Source organism: Microtus ochrogaster, chromosome 4 (assembly GCF_000317375.1).
Source record: "Microtus ochrogaster isolate Prairie Vole_2 chromosome 4, MicOch1.0, whole genome shotgun sequence".
NCBI classification, from domain to species: domain Eukaryota; kingdom Metazoa; phylum Chordata; class Mammalia; order Rodentia; family Cricetidae; genus Microtus; species Microtus ochrogaster.
Window position 1 is genome coordinate 50,002,565 of NC_022011.1, and position 14,952 is coordinate 50,017,516.

Below are 14,952 nucleotides of genomic sequence, written 5' to 3' on the forward strand. Positions count from 1 at the left end.
GCTCAGAAAGATGGACACAGGCCAGTACGCTGCAGAGAGTGCACGGGACAGACTGGTCAAAGCTTGTGTGCCTCCCAAGACTGCATCCTTCCATGGAGGCGTGTGTTCCTATGAGGGACTGGTCTCTGAAATAAAGGTGCCAGATTTGAGGACTCAGGCCTTCTGCTACCCATGGCTCTTAGGATGCTCCTTGGGATGCCTCAGTAGTGTGAGGAGACTGGATGGAGGGACAGGCACGGTGCCTAGGTCTGGTTGTCACAGACTCAGACTGTTACAGAACTCTGCAAGGTTAGGGGTGAGAGGGCTTCCAGGAGGAGGTACAATGCCTGGGCGGGAAGGTGGAGAAGCAGCAAGCAAGGGAGTAGACTGGGCAGGGTCAAGATACCCCTCAATAGAAACAAGTCCCGTACGGAGGGGCTGCAAGCCTGGTTTGGGAAAGCTTGGCCAGGAAGGGGCCTTTGAAGGGAAGGGAAGCAGGGCATGTAAATGGTGCCATTCTTCTTGTGCCTGTTGTGGCTTTGCCTCCTCCCAGCAGCCCTCTAAGGTGCTTCCAGTTGCATCCTGCTGCCTAAGCAAATGATCAGGAAACTCAGGGGCTTCTAGGGCCTTCACTGAAAGACAGAGGGACCTTGTGGGAGTCAGCGAGGAAGGAGGTTGGAAAGATGGGGGCCACAATAGAAGCCTCCCACCCTGCCTCCTTTGTACCAGGTTTGGTAAACCGGTCCAGGGGTGGTAAAGGCAATGGCTCATGGGTACCTGACTGCCACAGGTCATAACATCGTTTCCAATGACAACTTTGTCAACCCTGAATCACAGATGGGGCCACTGAGATTGGTGGGCTTGTTTACTGGGGCCAAGGCCACTATGCTCTGAGTCTGTGGTTTCCCCAAATGCCTGGCAGAGTGAGCTGGTGTCCAAGGGTGGAGGCCCAGGGCCTGTGCAACTCTGTGGATGCCCAATGGCCATAGGGACAATGGATTCCACCTATTCCCAACACATCTCCCTGAACTTCTGGGGAAGTTGACGTGTTAACACCTGGGGTGATCCGGGTTATATTAAGAACGGCTCATCAGCTCACATCCAAGGGCACAGAAGGGAGAACATGGCAGCAGGACCTGGAGATAACTGGTCACGTTGCATCCACAGTCAGGAAGCGGAGAGACGGATGCTGGTGCTCAGCTCACTTTCTCCTGTTTGTTTAGTCTAGTACCCTAGCCCAAGGTGCCACCCACAGTCAGGGTGGGGCTTCTTACCCGAATACATTGAATCTAGAACCCCTTCTGTAGAATGCTCACCAGCCTGTCTTCTAGGTGATTTTAGATCTTGTCAAATCGACCATCAAGGTTAACCATCATGAGGGAACTGTCACCTCTAACTCTCCCGTTTCTAAGCCCGGCCCAGTGAACTTCCGGATGGCAGAGGCCGGGAGTCTAGGGGTTTGGGGGAAGTAATGACAGGAACTAGTAAGGACATTGAAACCTAAAGAAGGGGAAATATTTGTCTGAGGCCTCTTAGCCCTAGTTCTAGGCTGGGCTAGAACCCCTCAGGACCTGAAGGCACCAGAGTCTTAAGCCTTTTTTCTGAGAAGCAGGCAGAAGCCTTTGACACTTGTCCTTGCAGAATCAAATTATACCCTTTCTGCAGTAAGAGTCTGGGGTCCCTTAGACTCATCCTCACCGTGTTCCCTGTCCCAAGGTCCTGTTCTAAACCTGGTGCTTCTCCTCTAGGGGATGGCTATTACCTAGCTGTGGGTGGAGCTGTGGCCCAACAAAACTGGTCCCACATAACAACGGTTCTACAGGATCAGAAGTTCCGGTGCCAGCTTATGGATAGTTCTGAAGATCTGGGCCTGCTCAGTATCCAAGGCCCGGCCAGGTGAGAGAAGACAGGAACCCGATACCTGGGTTATCTGGTGCACCTAGGCCCCAGGTCCTTCAGTGGAGCCCATGGGCATAACCACTCATCTGAACAATGGGTGCTCTGACACCTTGGGATGCTACTTGGGCTGAGCGATTTTCAAAGTAACAGGTTTGGGTCAACCCTGGACCAGGGTCAGCTTAGCTTTGCAGCCTTGTGTTCCATGACGAGCCCTTGGAGTCTCTGGCTGCTATGATTCTTCATCTCCTGAGGTGGGCAGAGCCAGGCCAGGAGTGGACCCACTCCCATCTGTAAAGAGAGCTGAGGAGAGGCCTCCGGACCCTCGCTGTGTGCCAGACAAGGCCATCCACCATTCAAGATCTATAATCCTCAACTGAGCCTTGGTCCTGATGGAGGAGGAATCAGGAACCCATGAGGATTCCCTGGGTGCTACTGAGGGTCTTAGACACAAGGATGTGGCACAGCTGTGCACCCTGGAAAGCCCACTCTGGGGAAGGGGCAGGATAGGGGAAACAGAAGAGGAAGAACAAATGTGTTGTGAACAGCCACCAACCAAGTGCAGCCAGTGGAGCCCAAGGTGGCCTGGCCTTTACTCCTGACGCTACTGGGAGACCTGAGTGTGTGTGTGTGTGTGTGTGTGTGTGTGTGTGTGTGTGTGGTGTGTTGGGCTGTGTGTGGGTGTGTTGGGGTGTGCAGGGTGTGTTGGGGTGTGTGTTGTGTTGGGGTGTGGGGGGGGTTTTGGGTGTGTGTGGGTGTGTTGGTGTAGGTGTTTTGTTGCTGTGTTGAATATCTGTAGAACAGTGACCTAAGGGAGGAAGGGCTTATTTTTGTCATAGGTTCCAAGATTGTGGGGGGAGGGAAAAGATAGGGGAAGAAAGAAGAGAGAAAAGAGAGAGGGGAGGTGAGAGAGAGGAAAGTGGAAGAGAACGAGGAGAAAGGAGAGAGGAGAGGGAGGGAGGGAGAGTGGGAGGGAGAGAGGAAGAGAGGAGATCACACTACAAGGGCTTATTCCTTTTTCTTTTTTATTGTCTGGTGTCCATGTCACCCGCATTCAGAGCAGGTCTCTAAAATGCCCCGTGATAACTCCTGGAGGCTCTCCCTCCTAATTTAGGAGGCGTCCCTCAGTCCAAACAAGTTGACGAGGTCAGCCATCCCAGGTGGTTGTGATCCCTCTTTTCTTATTGATGAAACAGAGGAAGAAACATTTTCCAGGGTCACACAGTTCCTGGGAGCCAAGGCAGAGGGAGATGGGGACCCCCTGGACCTATCAGGTGCTCTCATACCCTCATCACCACCCCAGCCACGAAGTCAAAAGTCCTCATGAGAAGCTGCACCTGGACTAGACGGTACTCCTTGGTGACCAGCAAGGCGCCATGTGTTGGGTCCAGAGATGCAGGCCTGTGCTAGGTGGATCCCCTGGGCCTAGACTGGAAATGAGGCATGAAACAGCATGAAGGATGGGGAGACAGGACAGATGGGAGCCGCTTCTTGGGGGAGCGAAAAGATGCATTCCTGAGAAAGGGCTACCAGGACCTCCGGGGGCGCAGTATTATCCTGTGGTGACATCTCTTCCACCCTGGGTGTCCTGCTGGGACCCTGACTACTGTGCTCAGACTTTGCTGTGGTGTCCATTTTCCCTGGCACCTTGGGCTTGACCAAACTAGCAACTCCTGGCTGAGTCTAGACCCTGGTCCCTACTCTGAGAACAGGAGGGGTACCAGGTTGTAGTCTTTGCTGAGCGCCTTTCAGGGACAGCTGGCTGAAGGTAAGTCTTGACAAGCCAGGAAGAGGGACAGGTGGTGAGGACTGCCACATTGGGGACATGGAAACCATTTATTTGAGTGTTTAGAGCATTTGATTAGCATCTGGCTGCAGGGCCTGGGGTGCTGTGAGTGTGGCTTCCAGCCCCCCTCCCTAGGAGACTGAAGCCCATATATCAGCTTGAAGGAGTAGCGTCCCACCTGCTGCACCACAGGGCCCATTCTGACTTTCAGGAGACTCCAGTTTCAGCGCCTGGTGACCTTGGACAGGCCTGAGCTATTTAGAGAGTGAGGGAGGAGAGAGAGGAGGGAGCAGCCATACCAGACAGTTAGATCAAGGTGAAGCCCCAGGGGACAGCAAGGTGGCAGCCTCCAGGCTGGCAGCTCTCCTCCCCGCCTCTTCCAGAAGATTCTCCTTCCATATGAGTAGTAATGTCACCAGTACAGACAGGTCTGGTTACTAAGCTGTGTGGGGAGCACTTAGCATAGCACCTGGGGTCATGGTGGGTGCTATGTGAACTGCTACTTGGAAGGATTTCTGGAAGTTGGCTATCTCTGAGCCAGCCAATACGGCAGCTGCTGAGCCTTTTCCTGGCTCTTGACCTTTTTTTTTTTGGCAGCTGAGTTTTTCAATTTAATGAGCTTCATTCAGTTCAGACAGCTTCCTGGGGTTGCTGGGGACACACTGAGCTATGTGGGATGGTCACAGTTGTCAGTACTGGACAACTTTTGGCTTTTGTGGTTCTGTGAGGGTTGTTTAGGTCTCCATTTGGCAGCCTGGGCTGAGGCATGCAAGGGGCTGGGACTGGCCCCTAGAACTCTAGGTGACCCTCTTTCCTCAGGCCACCTGTTCTCTAAGGAAGGATAGCAGCCTTGGCAGACCTGGGTGTCTGTCCTCTGGAACTGACACCTAGGTCACAATCTTCCAAGCCCCATGAGGAAGACAGCACAAGCCCTATCTATCCTGCCAGGCTACCTCTGTGTTGTGTGGCTGCCCCAGGGCTGTGGGAGCCCAGATTCTAGGAGGTCTGGATGCAGCAGAGCTGAGTTGAATCTCTAGGACTGGCGCCACGTGGGGCTGGGGTTACATAAGGATCTTGGCAGAAGGCAGCGCTGAGCACCTCAGGCGGGCGTGGGTGGTAGCTCCCAGCTCTGTGCAGTGGGGATTTGGGCTGACTGTACTTCTGAGCAGTTGCTCCAGCCCTCTGGGACCCCTGATGGGTAGAAGTGAGGGTGTTTCCAGCCCTAGGGTACATGCCCTCCTGCCCGGTCGAGCCCAGATACTCATAACAGGTACCGCTCACCAGATAACTGTGTGCCAAGCAGAGAGTGGTGTAGGGTCCTGTTGGCGAGGAGCCCCTGGCTTAGAGGACTGGGTACAGCAAGGGGAGAGAGAAAAATGGCAGAGGCCTCTGTAGTTACACAGAGACACCTGTGGGACCCCTGGAGCACTTCCTAGAGCAGATGACTGCTGGCTGAGTCAAGAGCTGCAGGGTGGCAGGCTATGTGACAGGCAGCAGGGCGGGAGTGTGCAGGGACACAGGAGAGGAGACCTGGGAGGAGGTGTGTGGCTTGGTGGTGGGCAAGCTTGGAGCCAGAGCCTGCAAGATTTGTGTATTCAGCAGTGGGAGAGCCTGAGGTAGGCTGCAGAGGGGTGGGGAGGTGGGAAGGGGAGACTGCAGGGCTGAGACCGATGAGGAACGCGGTAGACTACGCTTCTGTGACCTCTGTGACACAGCTTCGAGCAGCGGTGTCATGAGTGTAAACCATGTTGTGGCTTGGGAAAGCAATGAACTTGTCAGTAGAGGTCGCTGTAACAGGACCTAGTTTGGGGAAGATGAGTCTAATGCTTCAGGGATATCCTAGCTGGGTACAGCCCCTGTCTTTACGAAGGTGATGGCCACCAGGAGGCTGAGACCCACTGAGGATGGGACACTTGGGCCTGGTTGGAGGATGCACGGGATGGTGGTGGTGGCCGTGAGGGTGGTAGCCGTGGCGTGGTGGCGGTGGTGGTGGCAGTGGTGCACTGTGGCGTCCTTGTGCTCTCCTGCTGGCTCCTGTCTCCTCGCTACAACTTGAACTTCAACTCTCCTATATAAAACAGAGACCACTATTGCCATCTTCTCTCAGTGACCACCATGGTGCCTCAGGTGAGATCCAGAGTGCCTGGCGGTTGGGTAACTGTTTTAGTTTACCCGCCTAAGGCCAGAGCTCATCCGTAGTCTGGCCTTCCCGACTCTCCTTGGCCTTGAAAGTCCGTAGGAAGGTGGCTTTCTCACAGTGGTACTTGTGGAGTACCCACCAGAATGTCTACATACATGTCACATGCTGTCCTCCCTCGTGCACCACCCCCCCCACTGCCTTCCTGGCCCTGGATCCCTGAGGTGAGTGGTTCCATGACTGACCGTTCTGTGCTTGTTCACAGCCGTGCTGTTCTCCAGGATGTGGTCGATGCTGACCTGAGCAACGAGGCCTTTCCCTTCTCCACCCACCAGTTGGTGAAAGCGGCAGGGCACCTGGTAGGTAGCCATGGCCACCAGCCTCTAGGGTGTGGGCGGCAGCAACTTTTAGCAAAGGTGGGGTGGACCTGGGAGTCTGGGATTTAAGGCAAGGCTCTATCTCCTGGGCCTCAGCCTCAGTGTCAGAGACTATGGCAGTCAGCCTGACCCTGGAGGGACTCAGAGAGGGGCCGCAGGGGCCACAGGGCTGTGCTATCTGTCCGCTGCTTGGTATCTCTCATGTGCCAGGCTCATCCGGGAAGAACCTTCATTGCTTGCACAGATGATGTTGCACCCTCTCCTCAGAGCTGCATAGCATATTCCTCTAAGCCAGGTTAACTACTGCCTTCCTCTGAGAGTTCTCTGCGGGTTCCCGCATCTCCTAGGGAGCCTACTCCTTCCTTGTGATCGTCCTAGTATTGTAGATGTGGGGGAGCCTGGCCAGACCCCCAATACTCTTTCAAGCCCATTTCTAGAAGTTTAAGGCTAAGCGCCAAAGCCAGGCTCTTTCAAGGTTATCGAAGTTATCTTCCCCCAGGGTCCCCTGGACTTCATAGGACTCTCTAGGGGACTCTGGGTAGGGAGTCTTGGCTCTAGCTCCAGGCTGGACCCTTCATTTCCTGGGCCTCAGTCTCCTGGTTAAAAAAGGACACATTGTGATTTCCACCTGGGATTCTCAAGGCTGAGGGAGAAGCTGATGGCCCATATTCACCAAGTGCCTCCACCCCCTCACGTGGGAGACCAGAGACCCTGGCCTCTGCTCCCGGACACAGCAGTACCCCGCTAGAGGTGACTATGGGTGTCCTGAAAAGGCTGGCTTGCCCTCTGAGGTCCTCCTGGACCACTTATTCCCTGCTGCTTCACAGTGACCTCAGGCCTTGCTGAGTGAGGGTTGCTTCCCAAAACTGAGCTCAGAGACTCTGGGTGTTTTGCCCAGGCTGCCCAGATAGGAAATCCCCAAAGAACAAAGAACTATGCTGGTGACACACATGTTGCCTGCAGGAGGGCAGGGCCCCAGTTGGACGCATCCCTTCCTTTCCTCTTGTCCATCTCTGTGTTCTTGTGGGGCGAGTGTGGAGGAGCATCAGTTGGAGAAGTGAGATTCCTGCCCACAGAGGGGCCAGACATCCTGGGACCAGGCTGGGACCTGTCAGCAATAAACAAAGTGGCGCTGAGTGCTAGGGAGGCCGCTGCCAGAGAGAAAGGGGTGATAAAGGCAGCCACGCAGGCTGCACTCCACCTCCCCCCTGGAGGCTGCACCGGGCTTCAGGAAGTGGGGTGGGGGTTCTCTGTCTAGCTTGTTTCCTGCCTCATTAGTGCAAAGCCGTTTGCTGGGACCAGAGAGGGTAGGGTCTGAGAGAACGGCACAGTAGGATCCAAAGATACGGCAGCTTCCGGATCTCAGCACTCTAGCTTAGGTTGTCCGTGGGGGCATCCTGGGGTCATTTGCATAGTCTAGTCAGCATCCAGAGCCTAGCTTTGGTTAGGGTCGGAGGAGAGAAGAGCTGCATCTCTCCTCCACTGTGCCGAGGCTTGGCGTAGCCTCAGTCTGTGTGTGGTTTGGATGTTCATGGAAGGCAGACCAGGTGGGAACATATCCCCTCCTGTCAAGATCAGCATCCTCCCCCCCCCCCGTCAGCAGGACCACCGTGGGGGGAGCCGCATGGGATTTCCAACTCCAGCTGCTCCCTCCTGCGGGACCCTATTTTGGCCATGGACGCCTCCCCAGCCCTCCCAGGCTGCCTGGGAATCTTCACCTGGGGCCCGGGAGTTAGGCCAGAGCTCAGGATGAGCTGACACAGAACTCACACTGCCCAGGGTCATGGGCAGGCCAAGCCCAAACTAGGTGTCTGGTTTGGGGGATGTCCTCACTGGCTATGCCTGGGTTCTGCCAGGCTGAATACAGTGACATAAAATATGTATGAAATAATGTCCATAGCCCAGCCAGATGACATAGGCCCATTATCCCAGCTATGCAGGAGACTAGGCAGCAGAACTGAAAGTTCAAGGCCAGCCAGGTCAACTTAAAAAGATCCTTTCTCAAAATAACAAGTAAAAAGAGAGCTGGGAATAGCTCTGTTGTGGAATGCTGGATTAGTATGTGTAAAACCCTGTGTTGAATTCACAACACTGTAAAAAAACAAAAAGAAAAAAAACCATCTCAAACTCTCATTCTGTTTCCAACTATGGCTGTGCAGCAAAGACTGGGTACTGAGCCCAAGTCAGACTCCACTTCCGCAGCACAATCTTGGACCACGATCTTGGCCAGCCCTGGGACAGGGTCATGGTCCAGAGTTCATGACATGATTGCATAATGATGGTCTTCCCCATGTGGCAAGGACATGCTGACAGGCACATGTCACCCGACTCTTAGGCGTGTTGTAAAACATGAGAAAATTCAAGCTGGTCTATCCACCCTTAGAGGTTAGTGTGTCTATCCCATTATCACATCTGCCTGTTTGTAACCATGCCAGGCCTGGTTTCTGCAGAGTGGCCTCGGTCTGCACACTGTATCCTTCTCTAGTTGTTTGCAATATGCAAGAACCTGTGTCCACTCCCCTGCCTCAGTGGCACCCATGCTCAAACACCATGGGGTCTTGAGATGCTCTTGGGAGCAGTCTGGTGGCAGATATATCCTTGCACACGGTGCTATGACTTCTGTCCTAAGAAAGGAACTACTAAATGAACCTACTGATTCAGAGATACAGCTTGCGCTACTCACTTATTCTTGGCTGCACCCCTTTTCAGTGATGCCCTAGATCTGGTAGGATAGGGGAAGACAGTACTCTCAAGACCAAGGGCCTAGTCTTGGGGAAACTGGATGTGTAGTGAGCTGGAAAGCCCAGAATCCTGCAGAGTCCTGAGCTTTGCCTAGAAGATGGTGCATGAGAGAACATTTAACATGGAAAGTCTTCATGTCCATTTCAACTGTCTGGTCACATCACACAATGGGGTTATTAGATAGGCCTGTGTCTTTGAGACCAGACCAGCAATGCCTTATCAAAACTGGCCCCGTGGCATTTATTGCCAATTTATTGACACCTCCTGGTGTCATGTCCATATGGCACCATTGTGGACTGTCAGGGAGTTCTAGTGTTCCAGTCTGAACCCCTGGTTTTATTCTTTATTGTACAGCTTATTTCCCCTGCTCCCCCCAACAGCCCTTCCCCTGGCTTTAGAATGATCTCCAGATGTGTTGGCTAGGAGCACCTGTGGGACCGGGCCAGATCTAGTGCAGAGAAGGCAGGTGCAGCCCCCACCCTCTGTGAGTGCATCCCCACCCATGGGCTCAAGGGAGCCTGCAGCTGCGGCCCAGGGCAGTGGAGAATGGCTGCCACTGCCCAGGAGCTGATGGACTGAGAGTCCCTGGGAGATGCACACAGGGAGAACTGGGTCTCAGTAAGAGGAGTTTGACATGGAGATGCTAGACTCAAAGCAATGCCTTTACTGCAGGCACCCCTGCCTGAGGATGGCCCATGAGGCCAGCAGTTGCCTTTGTACTTCCTATCCTCTTGCCGGTTCCAGCCTACACTCACCCTCTGTGGCCCACAGTACCATGAGAAGGACAGTCACCATGGGATAGCAACAGGAGACCTTCCCTTGTCACCCCACTGAGTCTGGGGCCTGGCTCCTTGAGCCAGGTTACAGTGATTCACTGTGACAAGAAAGGTCTGCCGTGGTGTGGTTCAGTCTCCGCTCAGAAACATTTGATGCTAGTCCCCAAGCACAGACAGCTATCCTCTCCTGTTCTACTTACTCAGAGGTCTTGGCCACACAGATCGGGAGGACCTCCGAGGACAGGAGCTCTGATGAACACAGCTCCCGGGACATGTAGACTGGGGTGGCAGTGCAGGCGCAGGCTGCAGCTGAGGTTGTCTAAGACTGTACCCTGCCTGGGACTCCTGTCCTGGTGGCCCCACCTTCTCCCAAGGGCCCCAAAGAGGGTTAGGCCAAAGAGATCAAGATTGTCCCCGGGGTGCCCATGCTAACCTGGAAAGTTGTCTTTCAGTGTGGATCAGGACACACATCCAAGGTGGCTTAAGCCCTCCTATTTCTTGGCCAGAGATAGAGTGCCAGTTCAGCCTCTGGTGGCAGTTCAAGCTGCAGAGGCTGACTGACCACAGCCCTGGCCCCAGGCAAGTGGGAGGAGGGAGCAGGGATCTGGGCCACACATATGAAGGAGTAGTATAGACCAATGCTTCTGTATTACACTGACTTTCAGAGCTGGGAGGCAGACACTGGCTTCCAGCCTTGAACCAGCCTTCCTGGGCCTCAGTTTCCCCAGCTGTAGTGCAAAGTCTAGACAACGTTGAAAGTCCTTTCTAGAGCATCACGTCTATCTGTCCCAATCATGAATCCTCTTGGAATCCAGGGGGAAATTTCATATTCTAAGTGATATCTTGTTCTGGCTTAAAACTATGTTGATGAACTGTCCATCAGCAAGCGGAGGCTCTGGGGCCAGAACGTGGAGGCAGGCCACGTATTTATAGATCGGTTGGCGTTGAGCCCGCCAGCTGCAGGAGAGGAATGTGTACATCTGCAGAGTCAGCAAACCCCAGGTCGAGCAGAGACACGAGCAATGACATCGGTGCATGCCACATTCTGCAGACCCAGGCCCAGAGACAGAGACGAAGAACCCCGCTGGGGTTGCCAAGCTCCACTCATGACAGGACTTGGTCACAGATGCCCAGCCAGACGTCACTGACTTTTGCAATAGTGCTTCTCTGAGATGCTTGTGCCTGGGCCAGGCAGCTACAGTCTTTGGATTCCTAGAGGAAGAGGGGGGCTGGGGAAAGCGAGTGTCCACTCAGCAGCCAACAGACCAGCTGTCTTTGCTCCTCAAATATTTGTGTCAAGGCCAGCGAGATTCCCCAGTGGGGAAGAGCTTTCCCGGCGAGTCTCCCAGAGCTCAGCTCAGTCAGTACTGGGTCAGACACGGTGTTCTCAGCGCCTCAGCTGAGGACACCCCCCCCCACACACACACCCAGTTGAGACCAGGTCCCCCTTAAAAAGCAGCAAGCCCCAGGCTGGCCATCTTCATGAGGCAGAACAGTAAAGCAATTTCCCTCTCAAAATTAATATCAAATCAGAAGGAAATTGGATTTCTTTCCTGGCGGTGAAGAAATCCTAGCCTTTAACTGCTATGATTCCATTTGCTCAGGATAGATCAGGCTCATACCACGTGCATTTGATAAACTACCAAGTACCACCGAGGACGCATTCACACAGAGTGCAGCTGCCTAGAAACTTGTACTGGGAAGCCGGCACAGCTCTTCAGACAGCCGTAGTATGTTATACTCCAGTTCTGTGACACAGCCAAGAAAGATACGGCATCCGCAGTCTGGGCATGTGTTCCCTGCCACTATTCAAGCTGTCAGTGGGGGCAAAAATGCTTGCCAGGAACATGTAGGAACAAGGCCTGGCTGGAACGAGGTCAGATCGCCCTGTGTGACCCCAGTATGAACTGAGTGGGAGTGGTTTATGTCCTTTCTTTCCAGGTTTCTGTGACCCACTCCTCTTGTCTGCGGGTGCAGACATCTTTATCTTCTGCTTGAATTCTGGGATCTCAGGTTAGAGATGCTAGGTCAGGAATTTCCTCAGGGGAGGGGCTGGAAGGCGATCATTGACAGATCTAGCCTGCCTAAGGCCAGAGGGGTAGACCCCAGGGCGAGCAGCTCTAGGAGAGATTTCAAGCAGTATTGGTTAAGAACTGGATGCTTATGCCTATCTTTAGCAGATGGGTTCTACTCATTGTGCCCATTGCCACCACTATACCATCACTATCGCCGTTACTACCGTTATCACCACCACCAAAATCACCATCACTATCATCATCACCATTACCACCAACACCACACTACTACCACCATCTTCACTACTACCACCCCACTACTAAGACCATTATGATAGTGTTGGCTATTACGATGACCATCACCTTTCTCACCAAGACCACCATCATCCCCCTTATCATTTCTATCGCTATTACCATTGCCACTATCTTTATCACCTCCGCCATCACTACCGTCATTACCATTACCACCATCAGCACCACCACCGCCTTCATCATTTCCAACACCATCACCATTACCACTTTCATCATCACCATCACCTTTACCACCATCACCACCACTACCATCACCTTTGTTATGTTTACCACCATCACCACCACTGCCACCATCACCGTGACTTTCATCAGTATCTTCACCATTACCACCATCACTACCCCAAACATCACAGTCATCATTACCATCCACTATCATCACCAGGACCACCATAACTTTCACCGTTACTTCCGTCACCAGCATTAGCACCCTGGTGTTGTCATCAAGAGATTCACCACTATCCTCACCTTCCACCCTCCTAGCCTCCAAGCCAGACAAGTATGCAAGAGGGGGTACCCTCCAAGGTGATGTTTTTAGAATTGGAGTATCTTGGCAGTCTCCTGAGGCTTTGAATAGAATTTCCTCCAGTCCCACCCCAACTTCCTTACCCTCTCCCATTGGTCTGGGCCCAGGCTATACCTGCTCAGGTGTCTGTGCACCCTTCCTTCTGTCCTCTGGTGGGTCCTCGTTTGTTTAAGGATGACTGAACTTGGAGGATGCACCTAGTGTGCTGGAAACCTTATGAGACTGCTGGGGGATAGTGTGATAGCAAAGGCTTTGGCTGTCTTCTCGAGGCCCTACTCTATGACTATGCAGGTGGCACATATCCAGGGAAATCCCCAGGAATGGATTGGCTTCTCCTGTCCTGGCACCAGCATGTCCTTCAAGCTATAACTAAGACTGGTGTGGGTGCCTTCCTGGAGTCTTAACCTCTCCCTGCACAGATGATGAGAAGCTAGGCAATGTGCATGAAGTGGGATCAAATCTCCTGGCCCTTTGAATGAAATCCCAGCTCCTTCTCTCAAATCAGTACTCAAGAGTGGAGGTGTCTTTCAGAGTTGAGCTCAGTATTTTGGATCTGGGAGCAGAAGGCCAAACCCTGCTCCACCAGCGATGTCTTCAAGGACTCTTTGGAGGTTATCCAACTTGAAGGACCAGTGTTATTAATATGTCTGCTCAATCATTGGTCACCTGAAAGCAGCCATGCTGGCTAACATTGACACCAGGGGAACTGGTAGAGGTTATGGGACAGTTCTGCCTCCCAACATCTCCCAGTCACATGCCTTCATAGATGTCACCGGGTCTTGAACAATGACCTGCCCTCCCTGGGTCCCTTACTTGACTGTATTTCAGGGTGATTGTCTTGTGGCATGCTTATGTGAGTCCCAGGAGGCAAAAACTATGACTGTGCAGTTCCACTGAAGCAGAAGCTGAGACTCAAAAGGCAAGGTCTGTTGCCAGGGAGAAGCATTCAGTCTCCAGTTCAAAGCTCTGTCCTTGACTATCCTATGACCTTGGCCCTTACGGCATCTGCCCTGGTTGGGTGGCTGACTCCTCATCTGTCCTGCATCAGTTGGCTGCCAGGAGGGCTGGACAGTGTACTCTGGACTGCCAAAGGTTAGGATCCTGGGACTGTGTCTTAGAAACGAAGGGGTGCTTGAAGGTGGATAACTGTGGAATGGGGTCTTAGAGCCTTGTCTTGCCTTGGGCTTGATGCTTGTGTCAGGTTAGTGATCTTGTCTAGAATGGAACAGTATGGCCAAACCGCCACTGTGAAAAGCCCTGGGCTGGTGGACTGGAAGCTTTGCTAGGAGATTCTGTTTTCTCATCTTGCTTGTCCTGGGCTGACCACTATAGTGGGGGCTGCTGGCTGTCTAGCAGGGACCTGGTGCTGGGTGGATGGATAAGGTGAGGTCTCCTGAGCCTGCTGTAATGAGCAATGGTTAGCAATGCCCTGAATAACACACGTAATGGGCAGAAGAACTCTGCTCTCATCCTTGGGGACCAATGGAACCCTGCAGAATACCAGAGTCAGGCATCCAGGACCTTCTAGGAGAAGAATGTCCTGGGCTGGTTCGGAATGATTATGATATCGACCTAGGTGTTCAGGTTTCCAAGGCTTCAGCCCTTTAACTGGCCTCTGTAGAGACATTCTTGACCTGCTGCTTTCTGCCATCCATGGCTCCGAGGCCAGGAGTCACTGGGGCTCTGCTTACCATATGATCAGCTCTGGTCCTGACAGGCCATTGGCTCAGGAGCACTGGCTAAACCATGGATCCCGAGTCCTTGTCCTAGCCAGGGCCAGACAGGACAGTGTCGTCTCCCAGTGGGACCCCTGAGTTGTAAAGGTGCTCCTTTATTTGTAACTAATAATCTATCCCTGATACCAGATGCATAACTCTAGGGTACAATCTCCTCTACTGGGAATTCTCTGCAGCCTCAGTTTTGTGGTCTAATTCAAAGTGCCCATTTCCAGACAGGAGGCAGAGCGGGCCTCAGGCAGGATGTTTTGTCCCAACACTCCCAGTGTGGTCCGCCTGGCCAAGGGTCTGAGCTGCTTGACTTTGACTTTTCATGCAGTTCATTAAGTCGAAGTCAGAGTCAGCGCTACCATTCTGGGCATCACAGTGTATCCTCCCGATAACCCAAGTCCTAACCTATGGTCCACTGGAAGTGTCTTCAGGCACCTAGGGGTGGGCTTCTGGATGACAGTTACACTGGAGATGTTCCTTGGGGGGGGGTGTTGTAGATTCTATGCTAACACACAAAATTTACATATTAACGAAGCTCCATGTAATGATGGGGTACTGTATGGTAGTGGGGTACTGTGTGGCAGATGGGTACTATATAGTGTAGCTGTTCCGTGTGGTGGTGGGGGTACCATGTCATGGTGCAGGGTGCTGCGTGGTGATGGAGTATTGTGTGGTGGTGGGG

General features: G+C 53.1%; 1 protein-coding gene across 3 annotated transcripts in view; it reads left to right on the forward strand.

The window, feature by feature from the left end:
* Nucleotides 1-14,952, forward strand: part of Sardh (sarcosine dehydrogenase) — a 57,076-nt gene that overhangs the window by 30,575 nt on the left and 11,549 nt on the right. For all 3 annotated transcript variants that reach the window (XM_013346054.2, XM_013346053.2, XM_005346216.2), the window contains 2 exons: nucleotides 1,728-1,875; nucleotides 6,064-6,157. In XM_013346054.2, the coding sequence (XP_013201508.1) occupies nucleotides 1,728-1,875; nucleotides 6,064-6,157 (242 nt within the window). The remainder of the gene's footprint in view (nucleotides 1-1,727; nucleotides 1,876-6,063; nucleotides 6,158-14,952) is intronic.